The sequence below is a fragment of the Branchiostoma lanceolatum genome, chromosome 9 (assembly GCF_035083965.1).
Source record: "Branchiostoma lanceolatum isolate klBraLanc5 chromosome 9, klBraLanc5.hap2, whole genome shotgun sequence".
Taxonomy (NCBI): domain Eukaryota; kingdom Metazoa; phylum Chordata; class Leptocardii; order Amphioxiformes; family Branchiostomatidae; genus Branchiostoma; species Branchiostoma lanceolatum.
In genome coordinates, this window is record NC_089730.1 from 11860748 (window position 1) to 11883059 (window position 22312).

At 41.1% G+C, this 22312-nt stretch overlaps 3 protein-coding genes across 5 annotated transcripts in view; 1 reads left to right on the plus strand and 2 right to left on the minus strand.

Moving 5' to 3' along the window:
* Nucleotides 1–147: 147 nt before the first annotated feature.
* LOC136441253 (aldehyde dehydrogenase, mitochondrial-like) lies at nucleotides 148–6842 on the minus strand. Its single transcript, XM_066437428.1, has 15 exons — nucleotides 6708–6842; nucleotides 5684–5788; nucleotides 5343–5483; nucleotides 5088–5217; nucleotides 4538–4599; nucleotides 4135–4263; nucleotides 3539–3652; nucleotides 3178–3280; nucleotides 2782–2966; nucleotides 2504–2561; nucleotides 2130–2236; nucleotides 1818–1975; nucleotides 1324–1398; nucleotides 957–996; nucleotides 148–654 (listed from the first exon to the last, which is right to left on the minus strand). The coding sequence occupies exons 1-15, from the start codon at nucleotides 6762–6764 to the stop codon at nucleotides 625–627; spliced, it is 1494 nt and encodes a 497-aa protein (XP_066293525.1). The 5' UTR covers nucleotides 6765–6842; the 3' UTR covers nucleotides 148–624.
* Nucleotides 6843–8151: 1309 nt separating this feature from the next.
* LOC136441983 (small ribosomal subunit protein uS7) lies at nucleotides 8152–12226 on the minus strand. Its single transcript, XM_066438563.1, has 6 exons — nucleotides 12093–12226; nucleotides 11365–11470; nucleotides 10030–10239; nucleotides 9640–9768; nucleotides 8817–8915; nucleotides 8152–8321 (listed from the first exon to the last, which is right to left on the minus strand). The coding sequence occupies exons 1-6, from the start codon at nucleotides 12110–12112 to the stop codon at nucleotides 8253–8255; spliced, it is 633 nt and encodes a 210-aa protein (XP_066294660.1). The 5' UTR covers nucleotides 12113–12226; the 3' UTR covers nucleotides 8152–8252.
* A 350-nt stretch (nucleotides 12227–12576) lies between these two features.
* Nucleotides 12577–22312, plus strand: part of LOC136441977 (divergent protein kinase domain 1A-like) — a 65757-nt gene continuing 56021 nt past the window's right edge. The window contains exons 1-3 of one of the 3 annotated variants that reach the window (XM_066438549.1): nucleotides 12577–12692; nucleotides 15635–15791; nucleotides 18201–18335. In XM_066438549.1, coding sequence (XP_066294646.1) covers nucleotides 18252–18335 — 84 coding nt within the window. In that variant the 5' untranslated portion in view covers nucleotides 12577–12692; nucleotides 15635–15791; nucleotides 18201–18251. Of the gene's footprint in view, nucleotides 12705–15634; nucleotides 15792–18200; nucleotides 18336–22312 lie in introns of all 3 variants that reach the window. The other 2 variants (XM_066438550.1, XM_066438551.1) reach the window with 2 other exon arrangements.

Here is a 22312-nt window from a genome sequence, read left to right on the forward strand (position 1 = left end):
AATTCTTTTTTTAAACATGAGGCTGATTTTTACTTTGTGGCAATTCTTTATTACAACACAATAGAAAGTAGGCAAATAGTAAGGACAACCTCAAGCCAACCGTACACACTCACGCCACATCTTCAGAAAATATGCTGTAGCCGCATATAGTTCACGTTTAGAACTTTATCGGAGCCCACACCGACATGTTCGCCTTCCGTGTGGCTTTTTCAAGGAATCAGAGTTCGAATGAACACAATAGAAAGTAGTTTGGTCTAGCTTCATCGGCTTACTGTTGTTTTACAAACGTTATGCATCAAACCATTGGAGATACAGAATCGACCAAAGGGAAGTTTCTAAAAAGTGTAAGTGATGTGCTGATAACTTGACATCAAATATTCCATAATGTAACAGTAAGGTTATCTTCAACAGATGTAGGAAATGGACTATTAAAGTTGTCTACTGAGAAGTCGTACTGACACTGCATGTACATTTGAATTTCATACAATGCGTTCCATAACGTAACGGATAACCAAATGTTGACTATGTGGTAACTGATGCCAGGATAAACTATGCACGACACACGAAGTGAAGCGAGGGTGTGTATGGGGGTGCTCCGAGCTGCAAAGCCGGCTCCTTACACGTTCACATCTTGTGCGACAGCTTGACGGTTACCTGTGGTGAAAATGTATATAATAACAATTCTCATTGAACAGTTGTGTTCGACGAGAAAGAACGACTAATTTCTGGTAATTTTAGACAGGAAGAATGCCAATATCAGACGTTTTTTAATGTGTTTGTACAGGCACGCATGTTTCCTATTGCCATGAATTGAACAATAAATCATAGGAATGTTATCGCAACTCAAAGGACTTTGCGCCTCAGAATATGAAGAATGACTTAAAAGTAAAGCAAACAGACCAGTGACGTACACTTGGGCAAAGAAATGTTCCGTTACGTCCACTATCACTACTCACCGTTTTCACCTCACAGTACTCGTAAACCCCATATTCACCCCTGTTGGAGGCAGAGAATCATATAAATGCACGTTACTGAAAACTGCAAAAAAATGCATCAAGTTAATGCTAGAGACAACATGTATATGGAAGTAAAACATTGGATCACTAGTGAGGTGGTTGGTAGGCACACGAGTAGCACAGACCAACGGAAGAGTGATGCTATCTTAGTTTCAATTTTCCTCATTTCTTGAATGTAACACCGTAGAAGCAATTTCAGACCAGTGAAACATATTTCTGATGATGTCGTCCAGACTTACAAAGTGTACCTTGAACCAGTGTCATATCGTAAATCTGTCTTTAGATCAGAAGCTCTAAGGTTACTTACATCTCTCGGCCGTGTCCAGACTGCTTGAAGCCTCCGAATGGCGCCTGGACGATCACTGGTTTGTAACAGTTCACGCTGGGGACGAGACACAAAACACACGCAATCAGTATTCAAAATGATTAAATTTCATACTAGTTATACATCAACTCTTCTAGTACAAAGTACTACAATATATGTATAGCGTATTCACTAACATATTTAGATATTAATCATATGAATTGACGATTATGTCATAGAAACGAACTCTATTGATATACATTATTGGTGTCCGTATTTCATTTGCATTTCGGTTAACCCTAGCTAAAGTGCACACACCTTTGTACTTTATCATCAAGTTTTGAAATATTATTCTGTTCTTTGATCTCCGAATACCTAATGGTGGCTACTTGAGAGTGCCATAAAATCTACCAACTATGAATCGTTGATATGCAAATGCTGACACCAACATGGCGACGGACGTACTGATGACGTCACCTGAATACGCCCACACACACCTGACCGTCCCGGCCTGTACGGAGTTGGCGATAGTGAGGGCCTTGTCAATGTCCTTGGTAAAGACGTAAGCCGCCAGTCCGTAGGTGGTGTTGTTCGCTCGGTCAATGACCTCGTTGATGTCCTTGAACTTGAAGATGCTCATGACGGGTCCAAATATCTAAGTTTAGGTGGAACAGATTAAGGGAAAATTAGAAATCACAGACTTTTTTGCTAAACTGCTTAGAAGCACGCAAAAATGTGCTGAAGAATCTGAAAAGCATCCATGATGCTTGCTGATCATTGACGTAATACGGTCCTGTCTCTACATGTACCTCCTCCTTGGCAATGGTCATGTCGTCCTGGACGTCCGAGAACACGGTGGGCTGGATGAAGAGACCCTTGTCGCCATGACGACTGCCGCCATGCTGCAACTTGGCACCTGTCCACAAAGAAACACTTTGGTGAGCTTGTAATTTCCACTTGTTGAAGTAATATGTTCCAATTGTAGGGAGGAGCCTTTTAACCTGATGAGTTTTGGCAATGGCATCCCTGCTCCACTAGGTTCATATTGACTTCTACATATCGTGATAACTAAATGAATGAGGACGTCTTGGACAGGCCATATAGTTACCGCTGAACCTAGCATGTACTCGCTCATCACACGATACCATACCGCTATCTGAATTCAAACAATGGATACATGTACCTTGGTTTTTTCCAGTCTCGATGAGTCGCATGACCTTGTCAAACATCTCTTGGTCAACCTGTGTGAACGATAAACGTGAGAGTATCAACTGGACCTTGCCCAGTTTTGTGAAGTGAATGAACTCACATGCTGGGCGAAACCATGAGTGTATAACGCTACAGAAACTTGTGACGGAAATGACTCCTACAAGCGGCCAACTGGCGATTAAAACTCATTTTGCCAATTGGATAGGTCTTCACGGCCACTGACAGATCTGCTTGGACATTAGTGACGGCTACCTGCGCCCCCTGCTCATTCCGCATGTCAAACGGGTTCCCGATGGTTCTCTTCTTGGCGCGCTCCACGCTCCGTTTGACGAAGTCGTCGTAGATCCCCTCCTGCACAAACGTGCGGGTCCCGGCGCAGCACACCTGGCCCTGGTTGAAGAACACCGACTGGTGGGCCTGTTCAACAGCGGTGTCCACTACAGGAACATCAAACAAAATTCATGATTGCATTTCTCCAGGTTTAATATACCTCTCATGAAGTGGCCTCCACATAAAGCGCATGGTAGGTCTCATACGCGTCATGAGCTATAATTGCCGTACTTACGCTCAGCATCATGAGCTATCATAGCCGTACTTACGCTCAGCACCAGTTATGTACTCGTCATGAGTTATGATAGCAGTACTCACGGTCAGCATCAGAGAAGACGATGAGCGGACTCTTCCCGCCCAGCTCCAGGGAAACTCGCTTCAGGTTACTCTTACCAGCCGCTGCCTGGATTATCTTCCCCACCTACACAATACAGAAAGTTTATATATGTATCATTATAACCATCCTTAATCGCCCTCTAAGTCTTGATAGAAGTGGGCATTATATACATATAATTAACATAGTTCATCCTCAAGTACGTAGATTTTGTCGGTTCATACCTGCTGCATTGTGTACATTATGGATCATTATGAATCACAAAGACAAGCACACAGACGGACAAGTCAAAAGGAACACGTTGCTCCCTTCTGGTGACGTAACAATAAGTGGAGTATTGAGTACCTCTGTAGACCCCGTGAAGGCGACCTTGTCCACGTCCATGTGCTCCGCGATGTGCGCGCCGCATGTGGGCCCGAACCCGGGAAGCACGTTCACAACACCCGGGGGGAACCCCGCCTGGAGACACGGGACAAAATCAGCTTATTATTTTATTTTCGTTTCATTTAGTTATCTATACGGGGAAAAGTACACTCAAGCCTGTTTTTCAAGTATCCCTGTTATTAAAATCTAAAAACACAACTAGCATAATACTAGTAATCAATATGATAACCAACAATATCGGCACGTTACATACAGATAGGTTTAAGTCATCAAGGAACGTTCTTCGCTTGTGGTAAAGAAAAGAGCTTTAAAATCCTTGGATAAAGTAAAGAAAGTTACGTCAGAAAGATTTTTTGCAAATCTGGAAGAGAGATTGCTGTAGTTTCAGTTCTTTTACGCGTAACGTTTGAGATATATCTGTTATACTGAAAAAAAACTGTTGATGATAAGCAGTATGTTCCGCTCAAGATACCGAATTTCATGATACGGGAACGCGTATTAACGGGTCTTGTGGCATTTGCCGTTCTTTGCATCAAGACTTGACATAACGCCCCGACCTCCTTGACGAGTGAGGCCAGGTAGAGAGCGGTAAGAGGCGTCTGTTCGGCCGGCTTGATCACCACGGTGTTGCCGGTAGCCAGGGCGGGCGCCATCTTGCTCAGGAACATGTTGATGGGAAAGTTCCACTGAAGAGAAAAGGCATGGTCACCTATGTCAATCGAACGGATTAAAGACATGTAAAACGATAATCTTCCATGTATGCTGTACTAGATTTCATGAAATTAAACATGGCTTTTGTCTCGCGTATAAAACGAAAATGCCAACGTATGTCAGTTATGAAAGTACATGTAGTAACGATACACATGTAGTTACAGGGCAATGTCACTCTGTGGTTCGAGGTTTAGCCCTAAGTACCATTGCCTATACAAATGTTAACTACTGATAGTTAACTATACTTACCGGAATTATTCCTCCACAGACTCCAATAGGCTCCAGGCGGGTGTAGGTAAAATACGGGCCGTCTGGAAAAGGAATGGAACAAAGACACAAACATTCTCAATAAACGCCACATCCCTGAGCAGTAGGTTGTACATGTAGTTCCATTTCCTCTATATATTTCAAAATATCAACCTGTTTGGTTTTGTGCGTATGGTTTGGTATGGTGCCCTTGAAAATGTGACCTTGACAAGGAACACCTGTTTCATAATACCTTCCTGTGATGGAAAGGCATACAAATAAATGAATAAAAGAATTCAACCTAAACGACAGCAGCGCGTCATCATAACTTCAAAGCTTTCTAATCTTCTGAAACAAAATAACTTCATTGTTGTTTTTGCTTAAAGACTCCAATCCGTCCGTAGATCGCACATTGAACTACGTTAGTAAGCTGGCCAGCGCCGTAACATGCGTAAGAGAAGTCGAAAATAAAATACGAAGGCAACTTGAAATTCGGAGGCCAACGGGTGCATTAGAATATAGACCGTTACTTGCAGTATTGGACATATCTCACCAACAGGGATGGTCTTGCCGGTGATCTTGTCACACCAGCCCGCAAAGTACGTCAGGTCCTTGACGGAGGGCAGGACGGCTCCGAAGTAAGAGTGGATGAACGGCTTGCCGTTGTCAAGTGTCTCCAGACTCTGCGGACGATCAAGAAATGAAGTCTTGCAAAAACTTGTAAACTGTGTGTCTCTACAAGTGTAATGTATTGTGTATTCAGTGGTCATAATGCTTGTGTATAGCATCACTGGTTGGGGAAACTTACGGAAAGGTACGCAGCATCCCTCTCAATCAACTCCGCCATCTTCAAGAGGAGCCTTCCACGCTGCGATGCGTCCATGTTCCGCCAGGGTGACCCCAGTTGAAACGCCGCCCGCGCGGCCGCCACAGCCTTGTCCACGTCTGCCTGAAAGAAAAGGACCCGATTCCCATTAACTTCCCCCTCAAAAGAGGTTTAATTCCATCTTCTAAGTCCAGACATTCAAAAAAAATGTATTCATAGGATCCGATATTGACAGAATAGTCGAAATGACCTGACATGACCACCATCATGCGTATCATATCACTATAATCGGAAAAAATTACCCCCCATGACAATATCCATACCTTTTCGGCCTCCTGAACATCACAGATCTTCTCTCCTGTGGCCGGGTTAATGGTGGCAAACGTCTTCCCGCTCACGGAGTTCACAAACTCGTTATTGATGAAGATCTGGAGAGACAGCAAAATACTTAAAGTTTCTACATTTGACCAATGAGGTATAACCTCCTTGATTTGACGCGTGTTGCTCACATTTGTTGGTAGACTTGACACATTCCTCTGAAGGCGATTAGGAAAGCGCTTTTCCTCATATTTTCTATCAGATCCTTCAGTAGTGTTATTATTTTGCAAAAATCAAGGAGGTTATAGCTCTAGATAGGCAGATATGTTCCTTGCACAAATATCATGATGATAATTCTGGATAACTACAGCAATACTGAGATAATCAATGATACTACATGTAGTATATGTGATACTATCATTTCATGGTGAACATGTTGATTTTTCACATTCCAGACTTACACCTGGTGAGTATGATATCAAGCATGCCTATACATTGGAAAGAAAAGGTCGTCGACCGATAGAACATTAACCTTTTAACTTTGACCTTTGGCATATTCCTCTTCAGCCCTTCTAAGCAAGTTCACAGTAAAAATGCTATTAAAGAGACGTTTGCCCCAAAGGGTGGCAGTTCAGGCAGCGTCTGTGCGATGAAAAGTAACTTACAAAGTTATTTCAAATCGACATAGAAGCCACTACTTCCCGAAGTAAACTTAAAGTAACCAAAACGTTACATTCTTTCCAAAGCTCAGAGCCGAGATCGGGGGTTTGAAAATATAACATTAAGTCAAGCATGTCATACGACAAGTGCTGCAAACAATATCACAATTTGTCATGGGTTCGTCGGTAACCCTGGTTTTTGTCACGTTACAACCCCCCCCCCCCCTTTTCGCGACGTCATGTAGCTTTTGTAACTCCGGGCCCCATTGTACATGCAGAGCAACACTCACATTGTTGTACGATAACATCACTAACGTTACATACATGTACTACGTGGATTAAAGGACGGCGGACAATGGTCGGTGCCTACCTGAGTGTACTTGATTTCCGGGTTGGGATCGGGGGTGGGCATCTGGGGAGCCGCCATGTTTGGTGGGTACGGCCACAAGGAAAAGAATGGCTGCTGTCGTCAGAGTTGGGTCTTTTCTCTCGCGGTCTCCAACTTTGACCTATATATCACAAAAGGGGTGGCCCCGCTATGACTAGCTTACTGCTGCCCTAGACGAGCCAATCGGCTTTCAGTACACAGAAATACGTTCTGCCACATGTTACGGCAAGCAATACTGCTTCCTTGGGCCGTAAAATCTCACATATCCTATGATTAGAATTGCAGGATTACCTCGACTTTCTTTGTGACCGGTACCTGTGTATCGTAGTAACCTGGCATCCAGTCTATCGTCGTTAGGCCGTCGCCGAGGTAATCTTTGGCACCCGGTAGTAGTTTTCCTCGGTAGGAGTTTGATTGCCATGGTCTCGTCCACGGTTTTCTATTCCGGTCAAAACTCAAATACGTCGTATTTCAGCCAACCACGACGTATTTCAGCAAACTACATCACCCCACACTACGTCGTAACTCGTCGAGGCCCATAAAACTCCTTCCGCGTAAGATTACCCTGTCCCAGGCTCCCTCTGTCCCGAACAAACCTTGGCCGAAGATAGCCCGGCCTAACGACGTACGACTGGATTGTAGGTTATGTGTGCAGAGATCTGTCAACTGTTGTTGAACAGTACCGACACCATCTGTGAGATGGGGCAGGCAATGCTTAACGGTTAACCCTACAATTGCAAATTTGAATGTATTGGACGCAGGTGAGCCATGTATGTGAGTCGGCAAAACCTCCTGGGCACGGCCTTATCAAAGCCGAATTTGTACTGATGTTTGTTAACGATCATTTCAGCATGTACAAATGTTCTTTCAAGTAAGACAGTCATCCTCATGTAGGACTTTTCCTTTTTTCTGCCCATCCCCTGTAAAGGACAATTTGTTTACCAGAGCTATTTATAAATATACATGACTAAAATTCTTCATATTGCAGTATCAGGACAAAAATTAAGGATTGTTCGGGTCAGGTGAACTACTTTAAAAAAGCATTGCGGCGGCCGCCCATTATGCATCACCTCAATTGAGGATCACAAAAGAAGAAAGTATGTCAAGAAAGGTACAAAACCTTGTTACATGTTTATTTTCAAGGATAAGTTTCAAGTATTGTAGAATTTATGTACCAAGCTGTTATCAGGGTTTCAACCTTATAATTCAGCATACAATCATCATGTCAGGATTCAGGACTGGCTCAAGATGACAGCCACAATTTGACACAATTTTCTTTGTATGAATAGTGTGTGTATTAGTTAACTGATGATTTTTATGTTACATAATTGCCACACTCCCACAGGGAGAAGTGTGGTGAATTCCAAGACACATGCAGAATTCACCAAACAAGAAACAGAACAACTCCAAATCATCAGACAGCACATTTACAGGTAAGGGAAATATTTTATTTCCTCTGATGTAACTGCTCAGAGTATTCTGCAGCTGAAAGAGCAGGTGCATCTCCAGCTGTGCCAGGTGTCCACCTTAACGGTTAGACTTGGCCACACGTTCCAACTCATCCTTCTTCTTGATAGCGTAGGAGTTGGAGGATCCCTGCAGATATAAGACGCAACAGTTAAAACTTCGGAAGCACATTTTTCCATTCATTAGGCCACACCATCTTAATTTTATGGATGACGTCCACGCGCGCATTGATTTTCCAGAGGACGTCATCCATAATATTGGTTTGAATTTTATCCAAAAAATTAAGATGTTGTGGCCTTACAAAGAATATGTAAAAATACTTTTTACAATATAATCTCCAAGCAGATGTTGGGTTGTAAGAACTTGTTTTTGACTGACAGGCTTTGCTGACAATCCTTCACCCTAAGGTTAGAGTAGCTAGGCAGTCAGAAAACATTAGAACTTCCAACCCAACATCTGTTTGGAGCTTACAACAATGAATGTTAAATTTCGCAACTGTGAAGAAATAAAGCTGTTGCAATGAAACTTATGAAATGATGATGAATGCCACTTTAGTTAACCAAAGATAATGGTTCAAAGTACATGATGTGTACTGTCCCGTGAGTAGTTCTCTCCGATGCTTACCTTGGCAGCGTTGATGAGTTCATCAGCCAAGCACTCAGCAATCGTCTTCACGTTCCTGAAGGCTGCCTCACGAGCACCGGTGCACAACAACCAGATGGCCTGCAGAGCAATACCAACGAAACAACGTCAAGTTTCTATTCTGTATCTGCATCTATTAAGCCGGTATATACACCAGCTTTACAAGGCATACGGCAACGGCTGGTTATATTACACTGAACGACCTGTCATATCTAACTGCAAGCATAGTTAAGGCTATCGTGGAAGGAAGCCCCTACAGTACTTGATGGCAATCAGTTCCATTTTACGATAGTTCTAAGACAATATGAAATTTTGAACACATCAATCCTAGCCTAGGTTGATAACTGTCAGGGATCTCCCTAAAGAATGGAACAGTGGCGCTCCTCCATCCTGTTCTAATCCTAGCTCCATCCTGTTGATTTTCAAAGTCAGGGTTTTCTTCCAGTATTTCCCCAGCAAAGCCTGTAATTTTGCTCAAAACTGGAAATTTCAAATGTAAAATTTGGTAAAGGCAAGCTGAAGTTGTAGGAAATGACCCCATTTCTGTCTGAAAAAGGCAAAATGCAACAGGCGCTCTTCTTTTGAGGGGTGTGCACTCTCCCCCCTCGCAACACGTATACTGTGCCCAGCACCCTCCCCCCATCCTGCTCTATATTTCTGGGGAGATCCCTGAACTGTGATACTTGAAGGCATGACTATTTTGATATTCAAGATCAACCCAAAACCATTTTCAGGCAAGGATATATTACATACATATTACATTGAATACATCAGAGCAAATGTTCTGAAGACAATGACAGCTGACCTGGTTGACTCTCCTGAGAGGGGACACGTCCACAGCCTGTCTTCTGACTGTACCAGCACGGCCAATACGCGTGGAGTCTTCACGTGGCCCGCTGTTGATGATAGCGTTCACTACAACTTGCAGTGGGTTCTGAAAAACGGACAAAAATTATTCAATTGTGCTGACACATATTCCTGATCAATAAATTTTTTTACAGTATCTCATTTACAAGTTTTCTTCATAATCATAGATTTTGAGTCTGAACGTTGCTTGTTATTGTTTGAAGTTCAAGACTAAGATTCATCTTTTTCTGCAACAGAATATCTTTCCTTTTGTTTATCTCAATACTAACACTGGCTATTAAAATTTTGATAAGCCACTTTTGTAAAAATTGGCCATGTCTCAACTCACCTCGCCTGTTAGAAGGTGGATGATCTCAAAGGAGTGCTTGACGATGCGCATTGCCATGAGCTTCTTGCCATTGTTGCGGCCGTGCATCATCATGGAACAGGTCAGGCGCTCTACAATAGGGCACTGGGCCTTACGAAAGCGCTTGGTCTGATAGCGGCCTGCAGAGTGGGGCAGGTACTTGGCAAACTTCTCCTTGACTGGGATATAATCCTGGGGATGGAAAGCAGCAAGTTCAGTATATTTCTAAAATGTTTTCTAGTTTAAAGCAGCACTTTGCTGTGCCTGGAGAAACCAACATAGACACAGTACTCACTATGATTGATACAAATATAAAAGCATTTAAGTTTGTGGTGGTTGAATGTTCACGTTTTTTGCGGTGACCTCTTCACTGCAAACTGAAAACAATGGCATAAAGGCGTGTTCTGTCTTCTGCCTGTTTGCCACCTTGTTTCAAACACAAACTAAAACCTACCGCAAACACTCCCATTTTGTCCCGCGAAATTAAATCAACGCCAAACTTTTACAGTAATATTGTTAACTGATAAATAGTCGCTGTGGTTTTCAGGTGTTTTTTTGTTGCGGTAAGCCCTCAATGCAACTCATCACACCATGAAAATATGCTCTGTCTTGAGTTGCGTTACTACGGTTGTTCTAACTGACCCCATACACCTCGAATGTCGGACAACTCGGCCCATTACCAACTCTGCCCAGTCAACTCGGCCCATTTCCCTAGTCAACTCGGCCCATCTCCCTAGTCAACTCGGCCCATCTCCTTAGTCAACTCGGCCCAACACAAACACACACACGATAATGATTTTCACAGACATATTTTTATTCAAGTTAATTCAACTTGTATTTCTTTTTTGTTGTCTGACAAAAAGACGCGTTTTTTTTATTAAAATCATGTTGATTGCCCAAGCGTCGGCGGTATTGGGCTCCAAAAAACTCAAAGTCAACAGTTCGAAGTTGTCTGAAAAAGAGACATTGTTACATGTACAAAAAAAATTGTTATGCTTGGGTCACATTTCCAAGCCGGGTCGACGTGACCAGGCCCGCCAGCGCATGAAGAATTCATCGCTAAATACCTGCCATGCCTGCCGAGCAAAGATTGTTGTTTAGAAGGTGAGTGTTTTTTTTGTTTTTTTTTTGTTTTTTTTGTGTGGAAATCTACGGGCCGACTTGATCACGGCGTTGGGCCGAGTTGACTACCCCGATGGGCCGAGTTGACTACCGCAATGGGCCGAGTTGACCAGATTTGCGATGGGCCGAGTTGGAAATGGGCCGAGTTGTCCTGCTTCCATACACCTCCATTGCCATAATTTCAGAGTCACATACCGTCAAGCTGATGTCATTGACTTGGACATCGTCACTGCTCCAGCGACCAAACAGCTTGATCTCAGGAACCTCCACTGGGGCCGTCTCCAGGTTCTCAATAGTACTGCTACACAGGGGGAAAGGCAGCATGTAAGAATGGACTTAGTTGACATAGTTGTTACATTTACAAAAGTCACACTAGCTGCTGATATCAAATAATGGCACAATGGCTTGCTGAATGCCCCATGCTCTAACCTAGACTACGAAAGTGCATTCATTAGCCTACTAAAAAGGATAGACATAAATGCAGCATAAAATGTGTGTTTTGACCATTTATATGCACTATACTTGCATGCGTAAACTGTACTACCCTTTTCACTGCATGCACATGACTTCAGTATACCAATTTATATATGCACTGTATCCTAATAGTGGAGGACATGGCAAGCAAAAGAGAGTATTTCCTATACATTTCTATGTTATGTTATGAACTTTTGAACGCTCAAACTTCTTCCTCCGAAAGTGCCGAAATGCATGAACCCACACATGGGTACTGGTGTGATGGAGGCAGCCATCTTGCTACCTCACTGAGTGAAGTGATCCGCTAACTTTATTCAGCGAAATATTAGCGTAAATGTCAGCAGCAGGCAGCAAAATTACACAGTGAGCTAGCTACATGTCTTCTTTATTATCTGTTACTCAAAACTGACTTGAACTTTTCATATTTTACGAAATATAAGATCTTGTACCTCTCCACAGCGGCAGCCATGGTGCTAGTTCCAAGATGGAGGAGGGAAAAGAAAGATCGTGGACGGGTTTCCCGAGGACTCAGCACGGGTTACTTCCGCTTATTGGAAGAGCGGATTTTTTTATGCGGGTGGACTTGTCGGCTAGGTAATTCACAATAGTAAAATAAAACGTCTAAAAATGAGGTTTGAAAACAAAAAAGGTACCTAACACATACTACAATACGTATATTTTAATAATCTTGAGTTTATAGTGGAGTTATAATCAATAGTTTATATACTCAAAAGCAGTTGACATATTACCTCACCGTCAAGAGTTTGGAAGAATCCATGGCATCTCTACGTAAAGATATTCGACTAGTTTTCCTAGTATATGACTATATGGAGTAAAATTCGAAAATTATGTTAATCATTGTAAACTGGTTAGTAACACAAGGTCCGAAAAAGTACAAGTATATTGCTTTTGGTATTTTTAGGGCAATTTCATTTTGCTATTGTTTAGATGCTGTAGTTACGGTCAACACGGGTCAAATCCGGTCAAATCATTCGCAGCGCCAAAACAGAAACAGGCAGACTTGCAAACGGAACAGACGTCGATCTAAGGTAAACAATAAGGTATTGTTGTTTCTACTTTAGGATCAAGCTTTCAGATGACTCTATAAGGATGCATGTATCCCAAATTTACGTCGTGGCCAATGCATGTCGCCACTGTATAACGATTTCTGAATGCACCTACCAAATGCCATCAATCATCTGTTGATGAAATGTGTTACTCGCCCCGCTGTGTGTTTCATAACAAAGATGAAGGAAACGTTTAGATGATAGCAAATTGGAGAAGTACTTCGAGTGATGATGACTCATAGCAGCCTGTTGGGTGATTAATTCTTTACACAAACAGTTGAATTCTTCACACAAACAAATTATCTCAGTTATTCTTCACCTTGCATGAATCATGCTGAGTAGTACGTAACTTTACACTGATTATGAATCTTTAGGGTTTACTAAGATACTGCCCTCTACAACCAAAATATGATTTTGAAATAAAATTCTGTGGATTGCTAAAACTTCTACTCTACTCTACTCTACTCTACTCTAAAGTGTGGCCCTTTCACTGAATTGAAGAAAGTGACACAGACTTACATTTTTAAAACATAGCTCATGCCCAGACAGTGTGAACATCCCATTTCCTCTTGCACTGTTTCATTGCACCGAGGCATTGGTTACAAGAATAGTTAGCTTGAGAATACAACAATGCAAGCCAGGAAAGTTGCCATTGTGGACCAACAATTCTTGACTATCTTGTTTGTGATCTTGGATCCTGCTGTACATTTTGTAAACAGACAGCAGCAGTACAATGTGTATTGACTCTGTCTGCACTTACAAAGCATGACTTTGCTGTTGTTGATGCCACCACATGTGAGAAGTTTTTGTCAGCCACTAGTTCATCTGAAATCTCTTGAATAAATCCCAAGACTTGAAAAAAGCGGCAGAAACCTGGTTGTGATTGGACGGTAATCAGGTCTGACAGCAGATAGATGAGGCAGTATCTCCCTGTCAGGCCTGTCTTTGACACCCACTGTTAACCGGTAGGTGAAGTGACAATCAGTATTTAGTCTGTGCATGAAGAAGTATGTTTGCCTGTGACATCAGGGGTACAGACTGGGACTGGGTTGTCTCCAGCCTGCTACTTCAAAGATTCACGTCTGACCCGAGACGTAGAGCTTGATTCTTAGATGTAAGCCTGAAACGCAAAGGGTTGTCTTGAGCCAGAGACTTCAAAGATCATACATGTCCGACCTAAGACCGCCAGTCTAGATCTCGTTCCTTTATAAGCATGAAATGCAAAGCAGATCTGCTCTTTCTTTAGATGGGAAAGTGTCATGTCTTGTTACCCCTGCCATTAATAACCCTTTACTCAGTTAACTGCATGACATACAAACATGTACAACACTATGTGGTTAACACTGGTATCCTATTTTTCTACTTAAGGTTGATATTTTTCTACTTTTAAGTTAACTTGATATCATATTATATTGATTGAAACGGTAGCTCTGGATTAGCCAGATACTGAGAAGTTTAAGTGCACATTTGAATTGTATTGAGCAATTTATTAGTACATGTAACATTTTGTGTTATTCTTTACCTAACATGACATGTTAACCATGTAAAGCATACGGCATACTCATTCTGGAAACACATCCTGTTCCTTATTTACAGGTGCTGACTTCATTGACCCCATCTCTAAATGTCTGGTCGCATAGACAAACTTTCCCTTGGGCTTGATCTGATACCTGCTCTGAAAAACACTTAACTCTGCACAGGCAACTAACAGCAAGATTAGAGTATCTGCAAGAATCATTTCTAAAAAACATAAATTAAAAGTGATGTTTCCATATGACATATTGAGTCAGCATTAAAAATATTTGAAAAGATGGCAGTTGTCTTTTGAAAAAGAATCATTTTATCCTGAAATAGCTCAAGGATGAGGTGAATAGACTGACAAAGAAATCATGCATTGTCGCAGGCAGTGAGATGTCTTTGGCAAATACATGTGAGGTATCTTTAAGACCATCTGTCAATGGTGTACAATAATCAGCCTCATAGCACTTCCAAAACTGTTTATCAAATGAACCCTATGGCCACTTTGTCTTCCCAAAGTTGCAGTTACTTTATGGTGATCTTTTGAAGTGTTTGATCCCAGGGCCTGGTGAGGATGTTTGATGAGTATCTGTTAAAGGGGGTGTGTCCTGTTAGTATTTGATACTGTGCAGTTCTGTTTACATAAGTCTGCTTTGAGCTGCTTGTACAAAGTACAGTACTGTGTAGCCCCCTGCATCTGGAAAGACTTGTGTTATAACAAGGGAATAAAACACTGTTTGTAAACGAGTTCAGGTACTGTAATTCTTGATTTGTTAACATTAACTTTAAAGGTCACTAGTCAACTGCTAAAATTTCATAATCGCAAACATTTGATTACTAACATGTAAGAGACAGTGATGGTTGATCCCACCATCAAAATTAAATGTCGTGAACTACTCCCTTTCCCCCAAACCGCTAAAATTACCAACCGCAATATTGAATTGATTTACAGCATTCACATGTTAATTGAAATGAAGTAGATGGGAGGGGAGGGGTGAAAACTATTCCTGACTGCCCCCTTTTCAGTTTTTGAAATGGAATATCCTTCAAACTCAAAGGTTTGTTTTTCTTACTTACTACCATCACTGGTGAAACCTTTCATTATGCAATGTTTTTACTGTGCTGCCTGCTTGTCAAACCTGTTTTTGATGACTGTCTGGCAGGACAAAAGACAAGAAGATTCTAGAGATATACCTCTACACAATACAGCTCTCTACCTCAGTACCCGGTGCTTTACCAATATACACTGTATTGCCTAGGGCAGTGTATTTGCATCCGCCTGGCTTAGGTATCACATTGTTCTCTAAACTGCAACCGCCATAGCATCTGTTGGAAAGACTAATAGACTTAGGTCTGGAGTATATTGTTGTTAGAATTATATTGGTGTTTGTTTTTCGATGATACAGCTGGAGAACAGGTGAAGACAGCTTGAAGAGGACGCCATTCAGTGGGCAGAGGAGAGGGGTGGACATGCAGGCTGTTTGAGGGCGACATTAGGGTACAACATTGACCGTCAAGATGATGTCACCCACCCGCAGACGAGCGCCATACTCCTGGGGACAGGTATGTCTAGGTGTCACATGGATTGTACACATTACCTGAAAGTATAATGATTGAATTGGATTGGACAGCACTAGGAACACATTGATATTATAGAAGCCTTTAGAGTGGGTAGCTGCATATGTACTCCAAACCGGGTAAACCTTAAAAGCTTATTCAAAATAGAGGTTCTTAAAATCTCATGAAAACTTGCAATGTTTTTGTACAAGACAATGTACACTTGGTATGACTTATTCAAGTCACATGGTTCCTGACTCGACAAAACAACATGTAAGTATTGTAACATTCAGTAAACACATACATTAATATCTGTCACAGTGAATTTTAAGTACCATTCTTAAAAGTCATGTGCAGAAGTTTGCCCTTCCAATGATTGCCTCTTCTTGGTTGTAGAAAACTATTATTGACAGCCAGATGCAGCTGAAGTAGGCCTCTCTTATTGAACCATAAGTGTGCACTCGTGTTTTGAAGACTTCCTGGTGCTCACTTCCCCACTTAGAAGTTTGAATGTTACCATTCACTGGTCTGTGTGATCTTTGACAAGGTCATGTTTCCATTAGCTCTATACATGGCATGCACAATGGTGTTTTTAGGGCTGGACCAAACCAAGTTGGAGGGGGGGTCAAACAGGGATAAATGTGTAACCTGGAATTTGAAAAAAATGTGTGCATAGAAGCAAGGAGGTTAAAATACCTATTTTAACCTCCTTGATAGAAGGAAAGAGCTGTTACTGAAAAAGGGGAAAGAACTGCACATTGTCTTATCCCTATAATTATGATCCTTCCTCGGGTGTTTCTGCAGGTGTGTAATCTATTGGGCCACTTGTTATGGAGGATCCAAGGTGCTTTTTTATTGGTTTAACAGTTTTGTGAGATAAACAAACAGTACACTCTTGAAGGAATACCTCCTGTCTTTGCACTGCAATGCATTATGAGTCATGACATAATTCTATTTGACAGCTGTTTCCGGGCCTTTTTGTATGATAGACAATGATAACCTTTGAAACATTCCAGAGTCGCAATGTAGATCAACATTAAAGTGTTGTCTCAAGTAGAACCACTCTTTTAGGTATGAAGATTCTACTTGAGTTTGCACCTGTCCAGAGAAATATCAATGTCTATAAGAGGAACAGAAAGCTGAAGAGGAAATATTAAGTCTGGCTGTCAACACATTGGGGTTGATATAAGCCCATGTACATTTTTGTCATCACAAGCAGATGGTACATGTCAAAAAATTCAGGTCAATCCCAGGAAAATAAACACATCCTTTGGTAAATGCTGGATATACTGGTATTGTAACTCTCTTGTGTCTTTAACCCTGTGGCAAGTGCTTAAGCCTTTTAACTACAGTTTACAGTAACGTGTTGCCATTAATTTTCCGATACCGTACCTGTGACACTGTTTTTCTTTTGTTGCTATGACTTGTTGGATATGAGTTATGAGGTACATTTTGATTTGTATGTCACAATGAAAATACATGTATAATGAGGAATTATAGTGGAATAAGTTAGACACCATGGGTGACACATAGTCATACAATTTAAAGCAGTTTGTTCACTAATGGTAAGGTCATTGTTTATACAAATGTGACAACGTTAGATAGTTAAAGATTATCCAGCAAACCAAAGATGATGTCTCGGGAGACCAGCTTGTCTTAAGATGAAGATCCAAGCCAGTTGTCACTACCAGGCAGATGCATTCTGACTCGTATGTAGTATCATAATTTTAATATCAATGTTATTTATGATTCGAACGTTTGATGAGTTTCATAAGGTATGATCTGCCTCTTGAGAGTCATATATTCCCCATACTTATATAGTAAAACTTTGCTAGTACAAATGTAGCAATATTCCCACTGTATAGTCAGCATGCGTGATGCCTAATCAGGCCTTGTCCCAGATATTTGATTATCTTGATAAAATTCCATGGTACATGTTTTAGATTAACAGTACTAGTAAGGATGTCAATGTCAAACACATCTGTCTGCCTCATGCATGTAGAAACAGTAAATGGACAACAGACAGACTAAAATCATTCTATGCAGCAAATTATTTGTCCTTGTTGTTTCCTATCTGTAAGTAGCCTTGGTACCATCCTATTTGTTTACCAGGTAGTTTAGCCGTGGTTAACTACTACATGTAGTAAACAGGATGGCATCCAGGCTGTACTGCCAGCAAAAATCCAAAGGCTCTCATCTATGAAATATTTAGGGCTTGTTTGCAGGTTTGTATTGGTCCACTCTGCGAGTTTGTATTTCACCACAGCGTAAGTTATTTTTTAAGTGTTGATACAGCAGTCAAACTCTTGTTAGGTAGCTAATGTGTAATGTTTTGTTAAACATTCGCCCCCACCATCTCCATTATGGTACGCTCCACTTCATGTTGAAGTTACTAGAACCAACACTTTTCCACAGCTTGGCTCTCGGTTACCAGGCAGCCCTGCAGTATTGCCATTTGCATGCTAGATGTACTGTACCATGTCAGTCGGCTTGACTGCAAGGATGCTAAGGTGGTTACGTCGGATGAACCTTGTCTTGTCAATACGATGGGTGAGTTGCATAATAATGGATATATCAATTGGTTGGACTAACATACATGTATTTTGACAGTTTGTCTCAACTATGTATGTTGGGACCTAAAAGCTGGACAACTATTGGTTGGTTGTTATATGCTTGTGTAGCATTTATACATGTTGTTCACCATATGTTACATTAATGCCCTGAGTAATCTGTGGGAACAAAAATATTTGTACATGTTTCAATGCTGAAACCTTGTGAGAAAACTCTCCTATATAAACATAACAGTTCCCATCTGTGTATAATCTTCCAGTTAGTGCAGGAACACATGTTGCTCTGTAGGTTACCACTGGTAATACCAGGGCTAAGCTGCAAAACCTTGGAAGTGATTGCTACTGACTGCTTTGGTAGCGACAAGGGAGCAGTATCAGCTTTCACAGTGCACAAACCCTACAAGTTCAACCATGCAAGGCAGCAGCCTGGTAACCATTCGTTTTCAGCCTGTGACTCCTTCGTAATGGTTTACACTATAACAAAAGCTGAAAACGGATGGATACCAGGCTATGTGGTGGGAGGTTAAGATAAATACAATTCAAAATTGAACGATTGAGTTGTTGGATTGTCTTCCAAAACTTTTGCCAGTAATGTCAGTATCAGGCTACATACATACATACATGTTTATACTAAATTAAGTTGGAGTGTTCACAAAGTTTAGTCTCCAGAATTCTCTGTTACCGGTATACATCATTTCGGCCAAGTCTTTTCCATTCAAGCAAGTCTCCGACTCTATATGGTTCTTTTATGTCAAGTATAGACGGCCTCTTCTCCTTCTGCCTTCTGGTGACCAAAGAAGCAGTTTACCAGCTGGTTCACCATGGTGAGTAACATGGCCAGCGAGGCTCAACCGACGACGTATCAGGCTAGCCTGGAATCCAAACCTATTATAGCTCCCGAGTCTCTTCGGTTTGGATTCCAGGCTACTATTGACTAAGTCTGTTAGTCTAGTCATGGGGAGATTCCGAGAGAGCGCAACGCAGTGGGTGAGTGAGTGAGTTAGTCTTCTGTGGGAAAATTCAGACATGTTTGTTATGGTATCATATTAAAAAACGGCAGGAAAAGTCGGAAAGGCTAAGTCATACTTTAGCTTTACTATGATTGAAAAGAACAGCACCACCTGTTTCCCTCAGACTCAGGATTATAGGAGATTGTAGAAAGGATTAAATCCAGTTCATTTTGAAGCATAGAAATTGTTGCTGATTATATGATTTCTTGCTGAACCGCAACGTTGCTGAGGTTGACTTACAATATAAGTCATTAGTTATCAGAAAGATCAATAAGTACCATTCTCTTAGACGATTCTTCATAAGATCTATCCAGCAGTTTTTCATTGCATTACAGTCCGCCAGAAAAACTGTTATTCTTGTGCTGTCCAATGCACATACATGTACATGTACACATATTTAAAGATGTATGTGTGAAGACACTGAGCTTTTGCAGTTTTGATATACCGTTTCTTCTTTTTATCAGAAGTCTTTTATCAGTGAGCTTGTGTAGCATAGCAAGACTTGGTAATTTGGTATTGCAGCCTTGTCTTTTGTCCAGGATATGATATAGTTTGATTAGCTATGGTTCATCTCTACAAAAGAGTTTTGCAAAATATTTGGTAAACACTTCAACAAAGTTCTCCCACTTTTCTTCCCCAAGATGCAACTTTGCAGTGTTGTTTGCAGGTTTATGTACTTTGGCTTAATTGGCTGAACTGGCAGCTTGCTAAACTTGACTGCCTGTGAGACTGATTGCTGTGGCAGAGTAAATAAGGGGTTTTATTGCCTGTCCTGTCAGTTTCATGCCAAGGCATCCGCAAGGTTTGGATCAATAACTGTTTGTTATTTCTGCCTCATAGTAGATAATGCACTGCACATAATGTAGAAGGAACTGTAAGTGTTTGTCTAAGACAGGATGTAGGTAAGAAGGCTGGTACATGTATATGGGAAATAAAACATCTTAGCACATACTGTTAAGCCAACGAAATGGGCACATATCAGTAAAGGATAGGGGGTGCAATGTAATATTGTATGTTAGGACTGACTAAAAAGAATGTATTTAAATGTCTTGAAAGAAAAAAAGTTGTATTTCTTAACAAACATGCCGGCACATTGGGACAAATATTCACTCAGTTCAGCCAGGCATTTTCCATTGTCTCCATGTCGAAACCTTTATATTAATGAGAAGTTTGTACATATTACTGCTGAGAGACCATGACTCCCCCCTCCTGCATAGAAAATCAATGGCCTATAATTACCAGGTATTGACCTGACTCATTCTTTACAGGAAATGGCAGCAGTTTTCTGTTCATTATACCCAGATGATAAACATTGAAGTGTGAGACTTTATAGGCATCATCAGCCTTCCTTGACAAATAGTTGTTCTCAGTGTTGTCAGAATTCAACTTTTGCGTTTGTAGTGGCTGTAGGTACAGCTGTTTTATGACTGTGTCTGTTAATCTGATATAGATATAAATTGGATTACAGTGCATCACATGGCAGTCACTTATCTCATACACTACTGTTAAGTGGAAACCAGGGCTGTCTCCAGGACCTGTCTCTCCGTCCCGGTATGGAAATTTGCTTGCTGGGACAGGCAAAATTTTCACCCATCTGTCCCTAAAATCTTAACTTCATGACAGAAATTGATGAAAATTTGTTTTTTGTAAGCTTAAAATGACAGACTTGACAATGAAAATAACAACATGGGCTCTCAAACAAAGAGTGGGACAGAAAAAATGTAAAGCTTGAGACAGCCCTGGGGGAAACGGAGGGAAGTTTGTCCCAGTTTTTCTGTTGAAGTGCTATTCATCTCTACATTGTACAATGGGTTTCTGCCCGGAAAGCTCCCATTTTTGTCCCCAACAGCACTTTGGAGCTGATTGTATTTTGCTGGGAGCATTTATAGCTCTCTAAGAATTATCCTTCAATTGTTGTTTGATCTTTTCCGATGAAAGGAGGGGATTTTTCTTGGAACAGAATAGGATGGTTATTGTGTTGACAGTGGGAATGCAATGCAATGGGGGTTGTCTATACAGTTTTCAGTTAGATGCTCTCGCTTGTCAGATAGACTTAGACAAAACTGGAGCCAAATGTTGGGCGTCAGGAGTTCGGAAGTCCCTAGAGGAGTGCGGTTTCGGCTACATCTGGCATTGCTCTTTATCCCCAAACACAGATACGTCCCAAATCATTAATTCCATCAATCAACGCTCAAAAGATATTCACTTTCAAACTTTCCTAAAAGAAATACACAATGATAACAAAGGTGGATCAGCTCGAAACAAACTGAGATCCTACAGATTGTTCAAGTCCACATATAACGAAGAAAAGTATCTAAGCCTCGAAAATATACGGCATAGGACTGCAGTCACAAAACTCCGTATCAGCTGTCACAGACTTCACATTGAAACCGGACGTCATAACCGCACTCCCCTAGAACAACGTATATGTAGACATTGCAATTTAAATAGGATAGAAGACGAGCAGCACTTTTTAGTAGAATGTAGTTTATACAACGAAGAGAGAGCTGCGCTTTATAAACTTATTCAATGTAGCTTTCCCCATTTTATACATCTTTGCAAAGAGGAGCAATTCATATTTCTAATGACTTTAGGTAAACCCTCTATTATAAAACACACCTGTACGTATATTTACAATATCACCAAGAAGCGAGAAGAGGCCAAATTAACGTAATCATTAGATTAGTGTTAGCTTATCATTGTAATGTATATATATGTACTTTCAAACTGTTATGTTTTCTGTTGTGACCTGTACTAAACCCAGTGGGTATGTGTGTACAATAAAGGTCTTCATTCTTCATTCATTGTTAAGAATGATGCCATCTGGTGAAAAAAGTTGGTATTACACAAATACAGCTTTACCAACCATCACAACTAAAAGAGTTATGTTGCATTAGATGATTATGGATAAAGAATAGGACCTTTGGTATACTGTACAGTAACTTTG